The 25,000-nt window shown below is 37.8% G+C and overlaps 1 protein-coding gene across 1 annotated transcript in view; it reads right to left on the bottom strand.

Annotated features, from left to right (window-relative positions):
- Positions 1-25,000, bottom strand: part of LOC135209819 (nephrin-like) — a 164,551-nt gene that overhangs the window by 18,424 nt on the left and 121,127 nt on the right. The window contains exons 2-3 of the mRNA XM_064242591.1: positions 5,652-5,789; positions 1,347-1,526 (exon numbers count right to left, since the gene is read on the bottom strand). Of these exons, the coding sequence (XP_064098661.1) occupies positions 1,347-1,526; positions 5,652-5,789 (318 nt within the window). The remainder of the gene's footprint in view (positions 1-1,346; positions 1,527-5,651; positions 5,790-25,000) is intronic.

Below are 25,000 nucleotides of genomic sequence, written 5' to 3' on the forward strand. Positions count from 1 at the left end.
TACCAGGATGATAGGCATTTCTTTTATTGATATTAACTGAATAAATCATAATAAAGTTAAAGTTCCTTTTTAACCAGTGTTCCTCGGCCCTTTTTGGTTGTGACCCTAAATACAGTCTTAACCTGGACCAGCGACCCTAAATGTGTGAATAAATAGTGATAAAATCCAACCCTTGTTATGTTACAGTTCTGCTTGCAAGTGTTTATGGGTTAACGTCATTCTATTTATGTAAGTTTATATTGAGTTGACACAATGAATTTTAATGAATTTTAAAGTACGTGTCCCGGAGAATCTTCACGCTGTCCTACGGAAGTAATTAGCTCCTTAACTCAAAATCAGAATGTGAAAATCTGTGAATTATCAATATTAATATTATTGATATTATTGATGTTTTAAAAATCCATAATTATATATGAGAGTATATTACTGGTTGTTTTACATAGTAATTACTCTTATACATAATTGTGGATTTTTATTATATAGATTGTTCTTCAGGAGATTGTGAATTTCTTAACATTAATATATTATTATATGCTGGAAGAAGACCTTCATTAATACAGGTTTATTGTAAATAAAGGCTATTTCAGTTGCTTTTATTTTGTATAGAAGTTCTCCATTCTTCTTATTACTGACTTTGCTTCTGTACTCAAATTGGTACTAAAGCGCCAAACGAGGGATTCCTGACAAAAACGTGGTATTTGTCAAATACCACGTTTTTGTCAGGAATCCCCCATTTGGCGTCTGTGTTAACAGCCACTTTGAGTGCAGAAGAAATGTCAGTAATAAACGCAGCTGAAATAGCCTTTATTTTCAATAAAATCTAATATTATTATATAATAAGAATCTCTTATCCATGGGTTGGAAACCACTGCAATTTAAACAAATAAACCTCATACGACCCATTGCCATAGCATTGTTTTCATGGAGCCTAAAGGTTTGTATGCTTTGTTTGCTTAAGAAGGGGCTTTGGGATTCTTCAAAATGGAATAGATGACACATTTAATCTAATGTATTTAATGTCTACTTTCTTTATATGAAAGTTATTATATTACGTTTATTCATTGTTCTATCTGATTCTCTGGGACTTCTTCTATCCATTTGAATGACCCGAAAATGAAAAGAAACACAGGATTTAACATTTGTTATTCCTATCTAATTTTATATCCTTTCTAATAATAATAATAATAATAATAATAATAATAAATTAGTAAAAATTTTAATAATAATAATAATAATAATAATAATAATAATAATAATAATAATAATAATAATAATAATAATAATAATAATAATAATAATAATAATGATAATAATAATAATAATAATATCCAGCTAACGACCCTCACCCATAACAGTGACGTTAGCAGAGGCCGCCAAGGCACTGGTGTCAGTAGTGGGACCCACTTGGCACTGGTACTCGCCGTCGTCGTCCAAGGTGGCGCCCTTGATGACCAGATGGTGCTGCCCCTTGCTCGGGTCCCCCGAGTAGGAGTGGCGAGGGTAACCTGGGACGTCGCGCTCGAAACCTTGGGACAGATGGGCGTCTTAGGTTACTTAAGCGGACGAAGAATAATACAACATGAAATCACCAATTCACTTGGGGACAATTTTGATCTCCGAGGGACCGTAGTAGATCCACATCAACCGTGCATCTGATGTCTAGCCCAGTCCCTTACGACGCTCCTGATTGGCTGTTGATAAGCCAATGACAGGGCTGGAAACTCTTAGTCTCTCTCGAGAGTTCGCATAGGCAGGATGTGTGTTCCACTTCAGGAGAGGCGGAACATGCCTCCTGCCTATGCGAACCCTCTAGAGAGACGAGAGTTTCCAGCCCTGTGATTGGCTTATCAACCGCCAATCAGGAGCGTCGTAAGGGACTGGGCTAGACATCGGATGCGCGGTTGATGTGAATCTACCATAGGCCATCGAGGATCAAATGCACTTAAAGACATTTGATTTCCGAGGGAGTAGAACCGAACACAGGGAAACACATTTGATCCCCGAGTGGCTAGTACTAGATACGCCAAACAGATTTGATTCCTGAGGGACTAGTACTAAACACATAAAACAAATTATTTCCCTAAGGGGCTATTACTGAACACTGCAAAACTGTAAGTAAATCACTGTTTCGCTGTATTTAGTACTAGACCCTGGGGATCATATGTTCCTAAGTGAATTGGTGATTTTACGAAGTCCAAGAAAACTTCAGGGATTTCGTGGATTTCCTGGTTTCACAATCTTAGTGTAACACATAGAATTTAGGCCGAAGGTCAAGCGTTGGGACTGGGACGGTGTTATTAAGCGCGGGAATAAAAATTGAGAGTCAAAGGTCTGAAAGGCGTAACAGGAGGAAAACCTAGCAGTTGTTTACTATGAAAAAATTATTAGAAGAGGGTGGGAAGTAAGATGGAAAAAAGATATGAGTGGAGGTACAGTAAAAGGTATGAAAGGAGTTGCAGCTTGGGGCAGATGGGACGCTGTACAGAAGTTTATGTAATGCTTACAGTACCCCACTACGCGAAGATTGAATAAAACAGGGGTAATAATTTCATTGATGAAAGTTGGGTTAGAAAGCCGCGCAGCTCCCGGTAATTTCAGCCACTCAGCGCCTCTTAGGACAGTGGAAAGAGTTGGAGTGGTTGGACAGCAAGTTAAGTGAAAAGAAGAGCTGCAGGCAGAGGACGAAGGAACGCTCTGAAGCGTCAGAGAGAAACAGGAAATTGAGAAGAGGATGATCGTCCCTGTCGGTGGATCGTCGAAATCGAATGAAATAAGAAGAAAAGGTCTGACGATTTAGGCTCCACGAGCGGACCCTACGGCTAAGAGAAAATGAAACCTTAAACGAATTAAAGAGGAAAATGAAAGAGAGCAAAGCTATTTTGTTCGACTATGTACGTCCACAAAAGTGTCATTTTCCATTATTCTGGAGATGAGTTTCTTGATTATTTGATTTCCTTATTTTTTAAGTCAACTGTTGTCCGGGAAAGGCCTCCGATTGCCAAAACAATGAGAACGAAAAGGGAATATTATGAATGGAACCGACCAACTTACAATCATTTCATATATATATATATATATATATATATATATATATATATATATATATATATATATATATTTCCTGCCGCCAATCAATCAAAAAGCCATTATCATGCCGCAGTTAATATGCTGACTGGGTAGTGGCATCAGACAGGTTGAATAATTATGGCTTTGGAAATTAGGTTTCTTGCTCCACTCTCTCTCTCTCTTTTCTCTCTCTCTCTCTCCTATATTATAAATAATCACTGCAGACGCTAATTAGCTAATCTACATCGGGATATCATGATGAAAGACAGAACAAAAATGATATGATTATTTTAGTGTTGCTATGCTATATTTTCAAGGACTGGAATTATTATTAAAACTTTCCCTTTTCTCTCTTAACAGAGTTATGCATATTACCCAGTTCTACTCATGGACTAGTCTAGCCTGCCTGCCACTATATGGTAAGCAGATACAACCAGCCATGTTGGACAATGGCTGGTTGTTTCTGCTTATCATATAGATGGCTGGTCGTTCCTGTATTCGATATAGTAGCAGGCCAGGATAGTGCGTGAGAGGAGATTGTGGTAAATGATACTTCTGATGATGTTAGCATATAGTTTTGGGAAGACTCAGCACAAATCTGAAGGTAATGTACCAGCTAAGGACCGCCATTAATGGTCAGTTATATCTTCGCAGATGTGCCTGGCCAAACCTAACGTTAGCAGATTCAGGTTAATACGCGCAGGCCAAATGTGCAGGCAAAACTGAACATTAGTGGGCTCAGTTTCACCTGCACATGCCAAACTGAACGTTAGTGGGCTCAGTTTTCCCTGCACAGGCCAAATGTGCAGGCAAAACTGAACGTTAGTGGGTTTCAGTTTTTTGCCCGCCACAGGCCAAATGTGCAGGCAAAACTGAACGTTAGTGGGTTCAGTTTTGCCCGCCACAGGCCAAATGCGCAGGCAAAACTGAACATTTAGTTGGGGTTCAGGTTTTGCCCGCACCGGCCAAATGTGCAGGCAAAACTGAACGTTAGTGGGTTCAGTTTTGCCCGCACAGGCCAAATGTGCAGGCAAACTGAACGTTAGTGGGGTTCAGTTTTGCCCGCCACAGGCCAAATGCTCAGGCAAAACTGAACATTAGTGGGGTTCAGTTTTTCCCGCACAGGCCCAAATGCGCAAGGGAAAACTGGAACATTAGTGGGTCCAGTTTTGCCTGCACAGGCCAAATGTGCAGGCAAAACTGAATGTTAGTGGGTTCAGTTTTTCCTGCAAAGGCCAAATGTGCAGGCATAGCTGAATGTTAGTAGCGGCCTTTAGGGTTGCAAGTGTAACTCCATTAGGTGCAAAGGGTTATTTTTGAGCCCCAACTCGAGATCAGAAATCCTAATTGCCTTCTTCTATATCATCAATATCACTTGCATGCTATGATGCTATGGTACTTTCCTGGCACAGGCATTAGGCTGACTTAAAAAAAGCATTTTAAGATTTGTTCATTGTATTAGACTTTTACTGGTTCTACTTTCCTCGGTGCATTTCACCCATTATGAATTCACAGAGCAAATAAAGCCCTTAACTTTCAACACCTCTAGAGTTTTGAACGAATTCAACCCAATGACTCTACTAATAGATATCCAGCTCTTTTATGCACAAGGGTTCCACTGACTGGTATTTCCTTCAAATCCACACTTCCTCTAGGTTACATGGTGTACAAACTCAATCGAACTTATAACGCCTCTCAACGATGAGTGTTTTTCTTAATATAATCCATCTACTTATTTAAAGAATACATTGTAATAGGTAATAGCAACACCGCTTGATTAATAGCTATGATTTCAAAATTCAGGATCACTATATTTTCCCCTGGATGAGAAACATGAAAATGATGCAATCAGGAAAGTAGAATGTGAACAATTTTCCTCCTGTTCTGTGATATTCTCTCACAACCTGTAATACTGGAAACTTTGGGTCAGCAAAAGATAAACTGAAGTTACTTAACCGAAACTATAGAAGGTTATAATTCTTAAAAGAATGTTTCACTCACGTTGAAGTGAATAATGAAAATCAATTCAGTCAATTTTACAACCAAACATGTTGGTTTTTATTTGCATAAAGAGACCGAAACTTTGGTCACTGGATGGTTTATACCAGAGAAGCCTACATTTAGGGATTTAATGCAAAATTATAAACATTATATAAGAAGACAGTATAAAGTATGATTTATGTTGCGGTATGGTATCCTTCAGCAAGTGGTTTGAATTTCTAGACTGTTGTGTTTTTTTAATTCTTTACATTTATGAATCCCTAAAAGTTATGAATAGCAGTTATATTAAACCTGGCTATATAAGAAAAATGCAAATATAAATGCTCTAAATGTTCTTTAACATATAACAGTATAAAGTATGAATTTCTAGACTGTAGTGTTTTTGTAATGCTTTACATTTAGAATCCCTAAAAATTTTAAACAGATGTTTCAGCAAACCTCACTATATACAGAAAATGCAAATATCATTGTTCTAAATGTTCTTTAACAAATAAAAGAGCAAACCAGAATGCACAGAAGCTCATACATTTGAATGTATCTAAAATGAAAGTAAATACTTATATAAATCCCTCTTTGTCTCTCACCTAATGCAAAGCCATCTTTTGTCCACTGTGCTTTACCCTGTTGGTTTTGGATGACACACTCGAGGAAGACGTCCTCTCCGGCGTTCACTCTGACGCTGTGTGGAGAGATGGTGAACACCTGTTCCTGCCTGAAGACACCTGTTTGGAGGAGCAGAGCTTTCTTCAGTATGCCTTTCCCATTTAGTTCATCTGTCTCATTCCCACCACTTTACCCTCCACTGTCACTTGTAATTCTTTATAACAACGCCTATGACACTGAAAATTTTTAACAGGCTGGTAAATTGACTATTTCAATGAGTCTTTCGAAGGATATTGTTATTTTGAAAACTACAGCACTGATCACTAAGGCATGTGTCCCGTCTGTTTCCATGAATTAATGCTAATCAAACCCTTGTTTAATCAGTCCTGCTCCTTAGCAAGTGGTTGAAGCTTGACATATCAGTTACTTCCAGCCTCTTCTCCTGCTGTGCGCTCCCTGCTTCTTTTAAATCTGATAGGAATGAGTTTACCTCTGTCTGGTGTCCTCATCTGGTCCTCAGCTAGAAACAGAATTCTGCTCCTTTGCTAATGACATTCTCAACAAAGTTTCCAGGTCCAGTTCCTTCCTCTTTTACATATGGTTCAAGTTGCTTTTAGAACTGCCATAGTCTTGTATATTCTTCAAAGTTCTTAAAGCTGAAATGACTGTAGAATTTTCCTGAGTTCTTCATTCAAGCAGTAATTTTGCACCAGAAACACGCATACCCTGATACAACTCATCCCAAAGAAAGAAGACGGCTGTAATCTATTCAATAAGAATCTTTTCATCTGAATTTCTACAGTTATTAAAGAATTAGATATTTCCTATGTATCTATTGTCAAGTGGGCAGTAGTAGTGATGAATGTCCATGAAAGGCCTAAAAAACATGACCTTTTCCATTTTTTTGTAACAGCAGTCACTACTCATGATCACTGGTAGCCTCAAAGCAGTGACTGGAACTGTTGATGCAGGAGTAATGTATCTAGGAGCAGTCGTTATTAATATTATCATTGTTTCTGCAAGTAGTACCTAAGTATATCAAGTTAGTATACTTGCAACAAGTAGTAGCAATTTAGATATACAGGTAAACTAAAACTTATTAATGTTGACAAAGCCATCCAAAATACTGGCTACAGCTATGAGTAATGGCTCTTTATATCTGCTGCTGGGCTGAACTGAACTGAGTGATCATGGTATTTTCCATTGGTAGGCTGTCATCACTGATATTAGTAAATATGAATGATGACGACTTTTTTACCATAATTAATTACTCCAACCATTGTCGATATTAGAATTTAGTATAAATAGCTACTACTGGTCTTAATATACTGAAAATAGCTATGCTTGAGTGAACTCAGTATTTACTTGTGTCTCGTGGTAAACCAAATCAAATGAGTATAGCCACAGTCGATACAAGTGGTAGCTATTAATGGTAGGCTAACCAATGAGCCAACCTATAGTGATGATAACAACAGCTATATTGTCCAAGCAGGCACAAAATTACCAATTTCGATACTAACTAGAGCTATTATACTCACGTTGAAGAGACCCAGAATTTGCATTGCAATTTACCTCAGTATAGACTTGTCATGTGTGAAATAAGAAAATAAGAGGAAAGCCAAAAGTAAGGAATAGCACTGATAATTGTCAATAACAGTAAAGAAAGCTTTAGCTTTTTTAAAACATGTAGTCACAAAATAGCACGAAGTTGATTTTTAAACATCATTGGTAACAACTATAAATTAATTCACAGCACCCGTGCATCTGGTGCCCAGCCATCCCTTACGAAGTTCCTGATTGGCTGTTGATCAGCCAACCACAGAGCTGGAAAGTCGCAAACTCGTCAGTGTCTCTCAAAACGTCATGCAGTGAGGATCTCCGCTCCCACCTCTCCTGGCAAAAATGTCTATCAAAAGTTATAACTATCATCACACCTCAGTTTTACCCGAAGAAAAGTAGTGTTTACCAGTTTCATCATCAAACATCGTCAAGCCAAAGATTTAAAGATTTTTAATTATATGTGAATTATGTGTTTTTAGTAAAAACTTGATGATAAAAATATGTTTTATTGAAATAAACGAAATTTTAAGATAAATATATTTCTTTTTTGTTCCCTTACTAAACATTGCAGCGCATCATCATTATCGTCTTGTGTACAATACAGTATCGTAGTTTAAATGCCATGGATGGAAAGGTTTTTACTAAAAAATACAGGTAGGGCTATCAATGAGAAACAACAAGCAAAAGATTTAAGATATTAATCTCTCTCTCTCTCTCTCTCTCTCATCTTCGTGTAGTCACTCTGGCCCACATGACGAGTCAATGACGTCATCACCGTGATCATGATCCCTCGATAGAGGTAGTCTTATGGGGAAAAAATGAGACATCATTATTGTCACTATCATCGTCACTAGCCACTCTCTCTCTAATATTTCTATAGTGGAAATCTCTACATGAAAAAATCGTATAATAATAATAATGATAATGTATAATAAAAAGGAATAATGAGAGGGATATACGAGAAAATGAGAAAAAACTGTAGTGAAAGAAAAACCAATGGGATATGAATTTCTTCCGTAAGGTATCAATATCTCTCTAACGTAACGATTTTTTTCATGTAGAGATTTCCACTATAGGATATGAGAGGGATAGGGGGATAGTGATAGTGACGATAATGAAGCCATATTTTCTTTTTCTTTACCCCCTAAGACTACTTTTTGGGCAGCATTGTCAACCATGGCACTTAAGCTACTGGTGACGGTGTATGAAACACAAGACGATAAATGATGACAGCACAGCGATGTCATGCAAGGAAGAAAAAAATATATTTTCGCTTAAAATTCATGTTTATTTCACCATACATATTTTAGCATTAAGTTTACTGAAGCACATAATCACTAAGTTCCTAGGCCTAGAGAGCCTACGGGCTAATGACTGCTTTTATTCCATACGAATCTTTCATTGCCGATCGAGTGAAGAGTTGTCACGTCTGAAAGTGGTTTTATGAATGTATATCTTTCTGATAATATGTCATGCCAAACAAAACTTAACATACAGACACATATGGTAACGACTGATAATAACATAATTTTCTCTTAAATGGAACTTCCCTGTCTTTTTTAAGTGGTTCATTGGTTTATTGTGCCGGCTTTGTCTGTCCGTCTGCACTTTTCCGTCCGCCCTCAGATCTTAAAGACTACTGAGGCTAGAGGGCTGCAAATTGGTATGTTGATCATCCACCCTCCAATCATTTAACACACTACATTGCAGTCCTCTAACCTCAGTAGTTTTTATGTTATTTAAGGTTCAAGTTAGCCAAGACCGTGCTTCTGGCAATGATATAGGATAGGCCACCACCGGCCCGTGGTTAAAAGTGGTTAAAGTTTCAAGGGCCGCGGCTCATGCAGCTTTATACCGAGGCCACCGAAAGATAGATCTATGTGGCCTTGATTATATGCTGTACAGATAACTCTATTGCGCCGAAGAGAATCTGGTGCATTTTTTGCTTGTTTATTTTACGTCTTTAGTTTCTGTTCGTTTATTCTGTAGTCACAGATTTTCACTACGTTTTAAATATGATGGATTTATTTGCAGCCATGTGACATTTGTTTCAGATGTTCACCTAAATCTCGATTTTCCTTCTTGGCCGACCTTTTTTTTATTTCGGTTTAATTCTGTTAGTCGCTTCATTTCTTTTATTGTTTTCTTTGCCATTGATCTAAGAAACTTGCTTTGTCGGTCGAGTCTGTCATGATTTGATGAGTCAAAATTGCAAACAATATATAGTAACCTATTTCATTTGTCACATGAAAACTGGAAATAATGAGAAGGAAACAGTCGTCAGAACAAAACGATTTAGTATATCAACAACCACCTCCCGACCGCGTCACCCCCCGCCCCCTCCCCCTAAAAAATGGTAACTCAAGGAGCATTTTCCCCTCTACTTTGCCCAGTCGGTAGTTGAGTAACACCTCTTCTTTGTCCTGCGTCATTAACAAAGGGGTTTTAGGTCTTGGGACTTAGAAGCCTCTCTCTATATTTTCCTGTCCTTAGCTTTTGGGACTTTGTCGCCATCCTTCCAGGTGTGTTTTGAAATAACTGCCTTTTCAACATTATTCCAACCTATTTACATGATACTGTACGTTTAAAAAAAGAAATGAATTATTCTAAAAAAAAAGAATCTACAGAAAGCATATGGAAATTCATCACATGTTAGTTATATATTGTTATATTAAGTGGTACAATTTCCATATGCAAATAAACTGCGCCGGTCGTGTTCATTTGTCTCTTGATTCAAACTTTAGAATTTTGTCATGGCTTTGAAACTATTGCCCTAAAATTGAAAAAAAAATAGTCTACAATAGGTGAGGAAAGGCTGATCTTTGTAAATAATCAATATAGATATATAGACATATATATATTATATATATATATATATATATATATATATATATATATATATATATATATATATTATATATATATATATATCTATATATATATCTATCTATATATATATATAGATATATATATATACTATATATATATAGATATATAGATATATATATATACATATATATCTATATATATATATATATATATATATATATATATATATATATATATATATATATATATAGATATATATATATATAGATAGATATATATAGATATATATAATCTATATATCTATATATATATATATATATATATATATATATATATATAGATAGATATATATATAGAATATATCTATTATATATAGATATATATTATATATATATATATATATATATATATATGTATATATATATCTATATATATATCTATATATACTCTATATAGATATATATACTATATATATATATATATATATATATATATATATATATATAATAAAAGGAGCCCATAAAAACGCCAAAATATTTCAGAGACTGCTGTCTCTGTCTTCAGGTAGGTAATGCAAAAGATGAGAGAGGGGAGACATCAATCTCTGAAATATAGTGCTTCCTTTCTATAAATGGAATTTTGTTGTAACAGAACATTTTCACCACTCATATGTTAGAGAGAGAGAGAGAGAGAGAGAGAGAGAGAGAGAGAGAGAGGACAAGTATTAAAATCATAAGTGAAAAGGTGAGCAAAAACATAGAGGAGGAGAATACGAAGCTGTTGTATAGAGCGCAAATGGAAGTTAGTCATGAGTGAGTATTTTGAAGAATATCCTTCGTGTGTGAAATAACGGAAAGGGCAGAGTCGAATGAAGGGAGCGTGAAAGGGTTCAGTACAGGTTTACAAAATGGTTGTGAAAATTGTTGTTGAGGATGTTAGGTGGGGAATTGAGAGCTTGAAGAATGGAAACTCTCAGGAAGTTCAGGATGTTACCAGCGATATGTTTATGTTGGTTGATGAGAGTGCGAGTAAATGGCTGACCAGGGTTTCGGGTTTTCAGGTATACCTTGAAGAAGGAATGGTTCCAAAATAATTGGAGAGACGAATAACTGGTCAGTGACATAAGGTGTAATAGATAGGATTTTGATGAACAAAATAAGACAGAATGCAAGGAGGGTTTAGAGGAAGGGGATATGCTAACCAAGTTTCTATTTTGAAAATGATATTTGAGAAGTTTTAGAATCGCGGAAAAAATCTGTATGTCTAGACCTAGAAAATTCTAGACGAAATTGACAGAGGCAATACGGAATGTGCAGAGAATCAGATCAGATGCTGGGAGCAATGACAAGTTTTTATTAAGAAAGCAATGTGAATTTAAGAATATGTCTGCAGGAGAGTTGTTCTGTGTAAAAGAGTCTAGTACTGAGATGTGTTTTGTCCAACGTTTTTTACTATCTTCATGAATGTGGAACTGTCAGAATTCACAGCAAAAACAATTAGGCATCAGTGCAAGTAGTGCGATGAGAAAGTACTTAGGGAAAGACTGCCAGGATGGTTGATGAATGTAGATGATAGGGTACTGATGAGAGATAGTGCAGAGAAGCTGCAGATACTAAGGAAAGAGTTCGAGAGCGTTTGCAAGAGGAAAGAATTTTTCATGAATGTCAGTAAAGGGAAATTATTGGGGGTAAGTGGACACTAGGTAGAGTGGAAGCAGTCGATTCATTTAGGTATTTCATAGTGAATACAGTCGATGATAGTGGGATGCGAGAAGGGGTAGGTCACAAAAACATAGAAGAAGGCTGCTGAGTGTCTACAGATTTGGGGAGGCTGGGAATGTCCGATGAAGCCAGGTTGCGGTGGAAGAAGGGATTTCTGGACCAACAGTATAAACAGTGGGTGTTGAATTAAATTGAATAAAAAAGGCTGACGATAAAAGAAGTGACTGCCTATACTTTGGCTAGAAAAGGCTGAAACTCGAGGGTGATTAGCACTGCTGCCATTTTTTCTTAGACTGGTCCAAAATTTTCAGGAAAATAGGTTGACATTTGGATACATTTGGCAAAACTTTTGAACGGCGCTGCCATTTCCTCGTGCATGGATGATTAAGGTAAATGACCGCCAAGAGAATTGTCTGTCACCTCCCTCCATTCGTCGTACAAAAGCAAAACACGGAGTTCAAAACATTGTACGTAGGTGAGAGGGTGGATAATGTTTTGTGCTTAGAGTTTGGAGGTGTCTGAAGGGAACAGGAGAGGAGGGAGACCCAGAAAACGATTGGTAATGGGGCATCTCATAAACAAACAAAGAAAGATATTGAAAACTTTGTTATTTTAGCATAGCTTGTTTGACCATTTGACCGAACGGAATTGAGCATTTCCCCAAATTGGTCGTGGTTTCATAGGTTCGGAGGCCTTCCCTAGAACAGCTCACAAAATAGAGTATACTATCTGTATTGCTTCAGTTCAATTTAATATTCATTACAATAAGCTGTAAAAACTATAATTTGGAAAAGTATCAATCAAAAACTGGTGAACGGTATATCAGAAGTACAAGGCGGCAAACTCCTATTCTGAGTAATGTCGTCATGAAACCTTGGTCCAAGTACAGTGATTCCCAGTATTTCAAAAAACACCTTTTATAGCTTTCAAACTCCTGTTTTTAATTTCATTTACATTAATTTCTGAAGGATCGAAAATTTGGTATATTTCTTCCACCATATAGCTGGAGGAAGCTATTCCTTTCCAAACTGGAAATTTACATTTTGCGAACTATGAAAAGTTTTGCATTGCAAGAGGTCAAAAACATGATTTGGAAATGGTGTACCTGATGCCTGTTATTCCAGGCATCACATTCTACCTGTGTCAATAAATGTCAACCTTTATCTTCCTAACCGACTGAGAGAGAGAGAGAGAGAGAGAGAGAGAGAGAGAGAGAGTTTGTGAGAATGGTTCCTCCGATCTGAGGGATTTGCGTGAGTTGGTGGAACAAAGTTCTCAGGGAGGCGATGTTTTCAGATTAGAATACTTAGAAAGCTTTCTTTTTATTATTATTATTATTATTATTATTATTATTATTATTTTATTATTAGACTGAGAAGGAGAATCGTTAGATATAATTTTCGATGGAAAAATATATAAGGTCTACCTATTATTATTATTATTATTATTATTATTATTATTATTATTATTATTATTATTATTATTATTATTATTATTATTGTTGTTGTTGTTGTTGTTGTTATTATTATTATTGATTAGATTTAGAAGGAGAATCAAGCAGTTTTCTCGAAAGATCTCGACTACTTAGAAATTTGTTTTTTATATCTTAAATGATAATTATAAATAAAGCCTTATTTTATTATTATATTATCAATTATTATTAACTACCGCCCCCAAACGAGGAGATTAACCCGAACTAAGCGAACATCCAAATATTCTTTATCAAATAAAATCTCGTCTCAGCCAAGAACCATTTCCCAGCTGTAGAAAGAGAACAAGTTAAAAACGTACAAGAATAAACAAAAGGCACATGCATTATGTGAAAACAGACTCATAGTACTGCAGACAAATGGAGATTGCCCTGGAATTCCCTGGAGCTCCCACCAATGCTTCGATTTCGAGCAGATCTATTGATAAACTGCCCATTTTTTCTCTTAAATTAATAGGATAATCGGAACAGAATCAGGAATATCACACTAGGCTTTCTGTAAGCGACCAAAGGTTCCTTTACTTTTACAATGAGCAGAAATCATAATCATGCAGGCAGCAGTAAGACCCACATACGCTGCCCAGAGGACATTTTGAACGCAACAGAGTGAATAATTCGGGATGTGGACATAGAACAAATTCAGAGAAAGATTCAATAATGGAAGGTGTAATACAAATGAAGTGTTTTCCATTTAGTTTATGGTACGACAATGAAGGAATTTGAACCTAATATTTCGTCAGAAGAATAGGGACAATTCAAGATAAGGATATTTAAAATCATTAAAAGGTTTAGCGAAAGATCCTTTTGCACGAGAGATATTCCACAAATGAGAAGCATAAAACTGGGTGAGGAAACTTCAAGAAAAGATTGAAGGACCAATTAGCAGGAAAGGAAATCATGAAAAGTTTCGTATTTGTGTTTTTTGTTTTCTTTTTGTATCTTAAAAAGAGGAGTTTTGATATTATTTTATCTTATACTCTATATTTATGATAACAAACTTGATATTGCTCAACTGAAAACGAGATGAATCATGGAAAAATATGTATCGGGTAAAGGAAAATAATTCTAAAACAATCATCCTAATTCTTCTTCTTTCTTTTAACCTTCCAGACTTTCAGCCCAACATCCAACATCACAAGGAACAATCCCACCACACTCACACTCACAATACCAGACACAATCCCATTGCCGCTTTCTTGTGCCACCAGAGACAGAAGGGGCTGTGGTACTCACGTAAGACCGAGAGGGTGACCGAATCCACCAGCGCCTTGTGGGACCTGGCGAACGTGGGATGGAGGGCGCGACAGGTGTACTGTTGACCGTCGTCTTGGACACTTGGCACCACCAAGAGACGACTCCTGACGCTCCATCTCTTCGTCTCGGGGGATATGTGGTCAGCCCTCTCCGTGTGGAGGCCTGGTCGGGAGGGACTGACTTGTTAGGGCTGCTTTGATGATGGGCTGGTTGGTAGGAATTCTATACTTGTGTTCAGAGGCGGAAAGAACACTTTAGACGTATATCTCGAAGTAAGTTTGATGTGATGGGAAGGAGGTTACGGTTGAATTATTGAAATACATAGACACACACACAACACACACACACACACACACACACATATATATATATATATATATATATATATATATATATATATATATATATATATATGTGTGTGTGTGTGTGTGTGAGTGTGTGTGTGTGTGTGTGTGTGCGTGTGTGCGTGTGTGTGTGATTCAAAAGTCACAGTAGATGGATAGGACTTCATTAACTAGCGAATACCGCAGGAAAATGATAGGCGGAAATTCCTTGACAATGTCTTATTCATACGAAGCGCGGTTGGAATCTGCTAATCCTTTTCCTGTGGTATTCGTTTATATATAATATAGTAGTATATATATATATAATATATATATATTATTACGTATATATATATATATAGATAATATATATATAATATATATATATTATAATACTATATATAATATTAATAGATATATATAATAAAAGGAGCCCATAAAAACACCAAATGTAGAGAGAAAAGTACTATATTTCAGAGACTGCTGTCTCTCTCTTCAGGTATATGAATGAGAAAAGTTTACAGAAAAGGTGGTATTTATACCAAGAGATTCGTCCACAAGTAAGCCAATTTAGGTCACCCCCGCTGATAATCTTCCTTTAATCTTCTTAGCGTTGGTTGAATGAACACTGCGTCGACGATGTCCGATGTCCAATTCCTTTTGAGATGTTTCAATTATTACCTGCTTCATTCAACCAACGCTTAAGAAGATTAAAGGAAGATTATCAGCGGGGGTGACCTAAATTGGCTTACTTGTGGACGAATCTCTTGGTATAAATACCACCTTTTCTGTAAACTTTTCTCATTACTATACCTGAAGAGAGAGACAGCAGTCTCTGAAATATAGTACTTTTCTCTCTACATTTTGGTGTTTTTATGGGCTCCTTTTATTAGATGGAATTCTGTTGTTACAGAACACTTTTACCATCATATATATATATATATATATATATATAATATATATATATATATATATATATAGATATATATATATATATATATATATATATATATGTGTGTGGTGTGTGTGTGTGTGTGTGTGTGCGTGTGTTTTCTATGAAATGTAAGGATTCAGTGTGAACAAAATTCCACCCTATCACAGTTAAAGTTGAACGTGTTTACTCTACAGAAAACGAAACATTAAAGAAGACGATACTTTTTCCTTCATAGATAAATTCAGTACAATGTGGCAGACAGGGGTCATTGTTGACGTCTGCCAACAGAGAGGAACTGAAGTTCCCTTTTCGCTAAGAACGTTTGGGGATATAAACGTTTGTATGGGTGGAGGGAAATAGCGAGGCGTCTCTCCACCTTCTCAAAGGTCACAAGAAAGGAAACTCGGGATTCCAGGGCTGAGGTTTACACAGGTCAGGGTGTTCATCGATACTGAAAAAGTCTCTCTCTCTCTCTCTCTCTCTCTCTCTCTCTCTAATGACAAACTTGAATTTAGTAATCATAACTTTTAAAATTTCCCTATGATGAAAGGTTTTTAGATATTCCTAGAATTTTAAAGCTTTTTAACATAAATGTTGTTTTCAGTAATATTAATGTCAAGAGTTTAGTAATAAGAAATTCGCCTAAAGATCTTCCAGGCTGCATATATACGAAATTCCTTGCAAAAAGTGTGATAAATTCTATGACGGACAAACCGGTAATCTCTTTAACAACGTCTCAAACAGCACCAATATTCTGTGAGAACTGGGCAAAATATCGAATGTATTATTCGTACATATGAGAGATTTAGATCATCCTATTAACTGGAGTCAAGCAGGAGCCTTAATCCCATGTAATGACACAATTAAAATGAATATCATTGATCCTATTTCATCAAGTCAAATAATGGAAATGTTCTAAATTTAAGTCTTGGTTTATTTAAACTTGATACCTTCATAATGAAAAAAGTTGTAGATAATTATAAGCAACAATATTAATATATTCAGTTTTTACATGTTTTGGACTGTACGGATACTTTGTAGTTTCGGTTAGGGTTTAATCTATGTTAGGTTTGTGACCGTGTGATATCCGATAATCCTGGATTATCTCTTTAAGTTTTACCCCTTTTTGACAATTAACTATCTGGTATTCTGGATCATGTCGTTTACCTGATAACTTTCTCTCCAATTGTATTTCATTCGTTCCTTGACAATGTCTTAGTAAAGACAAAGGCTCTTGGATTTCTGACTATCATTTTCCTGTGGTATTCGCTTATCATATATATATATATATATCTATATATATATATATATATATAATATAATATACTATATATATATATATATATATATAATAGTATATATATGTATGTATGTATATATATATATATATATATTATATATATATATATATATATATATATATATATATATTTATATGAGGTTTTAGCCTTCCTCTTTCACAAAGATAGATATATGAGGTTGTAGTCCACAGGGGAAAAGATAAGCAGAAATTCCTTTTAGCTCAACAGTTTCGGCTTCCACTGGCTCTCATCGAGACCTGTTTTATTAACAGCTCTCGATAAGGGCCGTGGAGGCGAAACGGTTTGAGCTAATATAGTATATATAGTATATCATATATATATATATATATATATATATATATATATATATATATATACTATATATATATATAAATATATATATATATATATTTCTATCTAATATATATATATATATATATATATATATATGTATATATATATATATGTATATATCTCTCCTCTCTCTCTCTCGTCTCTCTCTCCCTCCGCCAACTACCCAACTCGCTCTCAGTCTCCCCTCTCTCTCTCTCTCCTCTTTCCTTCCCGTTAAGATAGTTGCTTCAGTTACATTGCTCAGCTTTTTTTGACATTTCATATTTCACCATCTCTCACCCTATACCTACTGGGCTGAACTTGGGACTTCAAGGGCGTTGGGAGTGTCACTATTCATCTCAGCGACCTCAAAAAGCTATGGGTTAGATACTAATATCCGCCTCTTTTTCAGTTATGTTTTACTTTTCACCCCCCCTTCCCGACACCTCCCCACACTCCCTCCTTTGGTGCCAGTGATGCCTTACCCCCCCCCCACCCCCCCCCCCCGTATTCTGTTTCCCAGATACTAAGTTATATGTATACTAAATTTGGTTGAAATTGCTCAATGAGTGTCAAAGTGTAGGAGGCACATGCACACATAATACAGCCATTTAAAATATATACATATACATATATATATATATATATATATATATATATATATATATATATATATATATATATATATATAGAGAGAGAGAGAGAGAGAGAGAGAGAGAGAGAGAGAGAGAGAGAGAGAGAGAGAGAGAGAGAGAGAGAGAGTCTCCCAGTCAGCAATATCACAGTATTTCAGAGGGTTCCATGATATGTATGGTAGAATACCATAGTTTATTTAAGAAACGTTTTGCACACAAAAAAAAATGGTGCATCATCAGTCACTGAAAATAAAAATGTAGGATGGTTGAAACATATAATGTTGCCAAGAAGGCAGCATAATTGGCGCCAATGTAGCCTGCATGTCTTTGCAACCCACAAGCAGTCACATCCTCTGTATATCGGACTGAATGTCTTAATAAAAGCAGACTGGAGTGGTCCATAAAATGGGTTTCCTTCTGCTTCCTACATGGCGCAGTGAGTAGGATACATAAAGAATAATCATGTCTACACCAGGGAGACTGTCTCTCATGGCAAGGAGGACACGACGATCCTCCAGGGGTGCCCACAGTACTCCCATCAAAGTGGCGGCAAAATCACCAGCTCTTCAACATGTAGTTGCCGAGGGTCAAGATGAATTGCAAGCCTTTAACGACCGTTTGGCTAGAATGGCGAGTGTCTTGCATCTACAGAGCGCCCCCCAGGGACCCGGCCCACCACCACTACCAGAGAAGTGTGCTTTGGAAATGTCATCAGCAGCCTCCTACAGGACTTGGAAACGGGTCCATTGGACATTGCTTAGGCTACATAAGCTTCAAACCAGCGATGCAGTTCAACACATTAGGCTTTATTGAGGAGGTACTGACTGGGGAAGCAACAGAATGGTGTGTGAGGATGGTCATTGTTGCCAAGAAGTCAGGTCAGCCCCGCCGCACTATGGACTTTCAACGCCTCAATGCCTCCTGAAGGAGAGAGACACATCACACCCCTGCTCCTTTCGACATGATCTCCAGGGTACCTTTACATTCCTTTAAGACAGTGGCAGATGCACACTGGGGCTTTCACCAGGTGGAGTGAGATGGAGAAATCCGCAGACTCACAACCTTTGTCACTCCCTGGGGGGCGTTATCAGTACAGAAGAACACCCATGGGACACTGTTCAGCTTCAGATGCCTACACCAAGAAGTTTGATGACGTCATCAAAGACATTCCCCGAAAACACAAGTGTGTGGATGGTACTCTTCTATATATCAACAGCGTTGAAGAGGTCTTCTGGCACACGTATAATTTCTGAAGAGAAGTGAGCTTCATCGGATTCCAGCTGGGATGGGATTCCTATAGGCCCACAGAGGAGAGTCTAGCTGCCATTCGGAAGATTCCCTAATGCCTGACAAACCACTCTGTCACTGACATCAGGTCATGGTTTGGTTTTGTCAACCAGTTGGCACCCTTCCTTTGCCACCACCTAGCAAATGGAACCCTTCAGAGACCTCCTGAAGAAGTCGGCAAAGCAAACAAGAAGTCTACTGGGATAAACAACCTACAAGAAGATTCCATCAAGCACAGGAGGCCATATGCAAGCTGGCAAAGGATGGGCTGGAATACTAAATGACAAGACGCGACCTATTGGCAGCCCTAACAGACTGGCAGCAGCAGATGGGATTGGGTTTCTTATTTACCCTGCATGCAGTACTGTGCTTGTACCTCAGCTGATGTCCCATTCTGCTTGCAAGGGTGGGTTGTGTATTGCCCTATGTGGGAGCCATCGCTTGTCGCAAGCTGGAAGCTGTGTATGCTGCTGTTGATGGAGAGGCCTGAGCTGTCACATGGTTGTCTCAAGGAAGCCAGGCTACTCCTGTTGGGGTGCCCAACTTATTGATCATGACTGACCACCGCCCGCCGGTCAAACTCCTGGGTGATAGAGAGCTGAAGGATATACTGAACCCAAGACTCTTCTGTCTCAAGGAGAAAACCCTGCAATACAGGTTTCAGGTAACATGCCTACCAGGGGAGAGAAATTGCGCTGGTGACTTCTTATCACGCTTTCCCTGCTCTCCGTTGTGAACCAGATGACAAGGACTCTGAACTTGAAGAGGATATGACTGCCAGCCGCCCTTGTCGCTGCTACAGCCACTCCCCTTGAGCAAGAATGCCTCATAATTCGACGAGGGGAGCGAGGGTCCAAAGTAGGGCAGCCTCTTAAAGACCCTGTATAATCAGTTTTTGGTTGGAGCTAAAGGGGCAGGCAAATGACCTGTGGGCACCCACAGAAGGCACAGGAGTTGGCCTGCCTACAAACAGTTTTACTCAGTTAGGGACAGGTATCTATGGTAGAAGACCTGATAGTCTACACTTATGAGCAAGGATTGCCCATGTCTGCTCATCCCAGAGGAACTTCGCCTTCAAGTCATTACAGGCCTTCACGCAGGACATCAGGGGGTGGACTCCGCAGGGCTAAGGCAATCAGTTTACTGGCCAAGGGCCATTGAAGGTGACCTGCAGAGCCACGGGATGGATGTGCCTCTTGTGATATACATGCTCCATCACAACCTGCTGAACCATTAGTACTCACAACACCCCCAGAATACCCATTCCAGTCAACGGTGGTGGGCAGGCTCACCAGGTGGCTGGAAGTCGCGCACAACCACATGGTACAATGTCATCAAGAATCATATCAGTGTTGAGGACGTTACTTCACAAGATGGGGACATCAGAGATTAAATCTTCGACAGATGGGGGCAACAAACCTCATTAGTGAAGAAACCACATTATTCTTCAGAAAATGGAAAATGGAGGGTTTACTGTATGCCTTTTGTCAGCCCATTACCCCCCGTCCAATGGAAGGGCTGAAGCAGCAGTCAAGACTGCCAAGAGGATCATCAGGTCTAATAATAGGCCATAGGAGGCAGCCTCGATTGCAACAAGGCATCTCTGGCAATTCTTCAGTACCTCAACCACCCCTCCTAAAGAGGTTTGACAAGTCTCCAGACAGCTTGCCATCAGTAGGCAGCTCAGAGATGGAGTGCTAACGCCCAGGACAGCATTACAAGGTGGAGAGACACTGGGACGAGATAATCCAGATGAGGGAACCACAAATGGCAGAGTCCCAAAAGGAGACCCAACCACTTGCTGGGACAGGGAGCTTCTACCCCTTGTTGTTGTAGGCTGCAGGGTCAGAGTGCAGGATCCTGTAACCAAAACCTGGGACAGACCTGGGTTGGTAGTGGAGTCCAAGGGCCACTGACAGTATCTCATTAGGCTGGATGGAAGCGGTCGAGTGTCACTCAGAAACAGGAAGCACCTGAAAGGGCTAAAATTTCAGCCCCCAACGTCGTCAGCCACTTCCCCACGTCCAGACCCCTCTCCACCTCGTCCAAAAAGGCGGGGACAGTAAAACCCTCATGGATGGGCGAGCATGTCATGGGTGATGTTGATTGGAGTGTTAAAAACCCATGCTCATGCTTGTGCCACTGTAAAACAAAATTCTTTCTTATAGTGTCCCTCATGCTCGTCTTGTCTCCTGTTTTTGATAAGCCGAACTGGCTACAATTAATTTTTGCAGACATTTCTTTGTGCATAGTCATGTTGCTGCCATGCATGTGCCCTTTATGCTGTGATACCGTGCATTCCACCATTGCTTTTTTCTATAAAGATTTATTTTCTTTCTTGCATATTTTCTTTGTTGTGTGTATATAGTTTTTAATACATATTTGCTATTATTTTGCCATCACTGATTATTTCCATTAATATATTGCCATTCTGCCATGCCATAATCTTAGGGGGGCCGGTGCTGATGTTGGATGGTTGAACATATGTAATGTCTGTTGCCAAGAGGGCAGCGTGATTGGAGCCAATGTAGCCCGCGTGTCTGCAACTCAGTTGCAGTCACACCTCTGTGTGGAGTGGACGTGTAATAAAGCCCTGGATTAGTACACGGGTTTCCTTCTGTTTCCTACAAAAAAACAATTACATTATAAAAGGAATTCACAATAAATACTAAAAATATTGCAAAAATAAAATACTGTGAAAGTTAAAAATTAAAGATTAAAAACAATACAAAAGAACTAGGAGAGAGAAAAACTGAAAACACCAACCATCCAGGCTGTGGCTTGGTTTGGGACGCCAGATTTTGCCATTCCTTCTCTGTCTCTTACCCTGGATGGTTGGTGTCTCAGTTCTCTTTCTCTTGGTTCTTTTGCATTATTTTTAAATCTTTAACTTTTAACTCTTATAGCATTTTAATTTTGTAATATTTTTAGTATTTATTGTGAATTCCTTTTATAATGTAATTGTTTTTATTTTCACAGACTGATGATGCACCGTGTTTTTTGTGTGTGAAACGTTTCTTAAATAAACTATGGTATTCTATTAAGATGTATCATGGAACCCTCTGAAATACTATATATATATATATATATATATATATATATATATATATATATATATATATATATATATATATATTATATATATATATATATATATTATATATATATATATATATCACCGTGATTCAAATACATGCATTAAGCTACAAATGTGCTTTAATATCCAATTTTCTCTACCTTGGAATGAATATTTTTTCATATATGTTAACCGAAGGGAAATCTTTTAGTTGATAATAATTTCGTCCTCCCGTGGATTCCAACCAATGGTCAGACAGAGGAGAAATCAGTACTGCAGTGACATTATCCACCTGGATAACAAGTGAGGTTATAAGTTGATACCAATTCTGAGCTTACAGACTTCTGTTGAACTTAGGTATTTGTAATTAGAATTGATATCCCACCCCCTCTGCCATGTTAACCAAGTCCCACACACACACCTTACCTAGCCTAAATACACCCCTTCCTAACCTCATTGAACTACCTAAACTAACCTAACCTGACTACCCCTCACCTAACATACCCTAACTATACCTCACCTAACCTAACCTATCCCTCCCCACCTAACCTAACAGTACCCCCCTAACCTACTCCAACTACCCCTAACCTAACCTAACCAAACCCCACCCAACTTAACCTAACCTAAATAACCCCAAGCTAACAATACTTAACCAACCCCCACTCAACCTAACCTAAATACCCCCAACATAACCTAACCCAACCCAAGCCTCCCCACCTAACATAATCCAACCTAACTACCACTACCTAACCTAACCTAACCTCCCCACCTAACATAATCCAACCTAACTACCTAACCTAACCTAACCCTCCCCACCTAACCTAATCCAGCCTAACTACCCCCAAGATAACCTAACCTGGCCCTCCCCAACTAACCTAATCCAACCCAAATACCCCCAACCTAACCTAACCTAACTATTCCCAAACTAACCTAACCCAACCCTTCCCACCTAACCTAACCCACACCCCCACCTAACAAAATCTATCCTAACCATATACCCTAATCTAACCTAATTACCCCCAACCTAACCTAACCTAACCCTCGCAAGCTAACCTGATCTAACTTAACAACCCCAACCTAACATAATCTAACATAACTATCCCCCACCTCTATTAACCTAACCCTCCCCACCTAACTTAATATAGCCTAACTACCTCCAACCTAACCTAACCTAACCCTCCCAACATAATGTGATCTAACCTGACTAGCCTCAACCTAGGGTTGGGTTACGTTAGTGGTAGTTAGTTCAGATCAGGTTAGGTTAGGTTGGGGGTAATTAGGTTAGATTAGGTGAGGATGTAGTGATAGGTTAGGTGAGGGTGCGGTAGTAGGTTTTGTTTGGTGGGAGTGTGGGTTAGGTTAGGTTAGGTGAGGGTGTGGGTTGGGTTAGGTATGGGTGTGTTATGAAGTTGGGGGTAGGTTAGATCAAACCTAACAGCACTCGATATTCATGTCTGTACATACATCGTTAGTCTTTTTTTTCCTATTTGTAATTTAGTTTTTTCAGCTTGGTTCTTCAAAGCAGTAATGCCTCCTGCACCTGTTAATTCATACGTTAATGATGTTCCTTTGTATTTTAGTTTTGTTGTGTGTAATTATTAATTTTTTTTCATTTTTGACAAGTCACGAATTTACTTTTAGGATAGATTTCTTTTATATACATCTTTGACTCGTGGTACCTCTAGTGTACCGTCAGATGACGTATGCTTTCATCTTCCTCATGTATCGTAAACTGTAATTTCCCTTGTTTGTTACGTTTTTAGTTATGAAGGCAGTCAATTCTTATCGACTTTCGAAGCTTTGAAACTTATCTCGCTTCAGCTACTAAATTTCCCAGTTTTACATGTTTGAATTTATATTTTTTATGATTTTTAAGAAATATTTACAAGTGCATTTTTTGGGACGTGTCTCGTTGGTTCACAATGGCAGTTTCAGTCAAGGGAAAGTTGTAAGCTGATGGATGACCACTGAGGTAATGACGCATTTCTGTTTGGAAGACAAACACAGTGTAACCTGAAGTCAAATATTGTCATAAAGGGTTATGGGATGTTTAAGAAAATGCCAGGTTCTTCAGCTCAAGCAACTGATGAGATGAAATTTTGTTCTTTGTATATAACAATTTTTATTGTTCCCTTTGTTTATGGACTCGCATCCTATGTCCCTCAAAATGCAATGTTGATTTTATGTTTCCTGTTGCTATAACCGTTTCATGTTTCTCATTGCTACAATGTTTTCTTGTTAACTATTGCTAACATTTTTTCTTTGTTTTCTATTTCTGTATTTGTCCCTGTTTTTTTATTGCTACAGTTTTTTCTTGTTAAATATTGCTATAATTTTTTCCTTGTTTGCTATTGCTGCCATTTTTTCCTTGTTTTCTATGGCTACAGTTTTTGCTTAACTATTGCTGAAAATTTGTTCTTGTTAATTATTGCTAGATTTTTTTTCGTCTTAACTATTGCTACAATTTTTTTCTTGTTAACTATTACTTGTTAATTATTGCTGCAGTTTTTTTCTTGTTAACTAATGCTACAGTTTTTTCTTGTTAACTATTGCTACAGTTTTTTCGTATTTCAGTCATTTTCCTGTTT

The sequence above is a fragment of the Macrobrachium nipponense genome, chromosome 38, assembly GCF_015104395.2.
Source record: "Macrobrachium nipponense isolate FS-2020 chromosome 38, ASM1510439v2, whole genome shotgun sequence".
NCBI lineage: Eukaryota > Metazoa > Arthropoda > Malacostraca > Decapoda > Palaemonidae > Macrobrachium > Macrobrachium nipponense.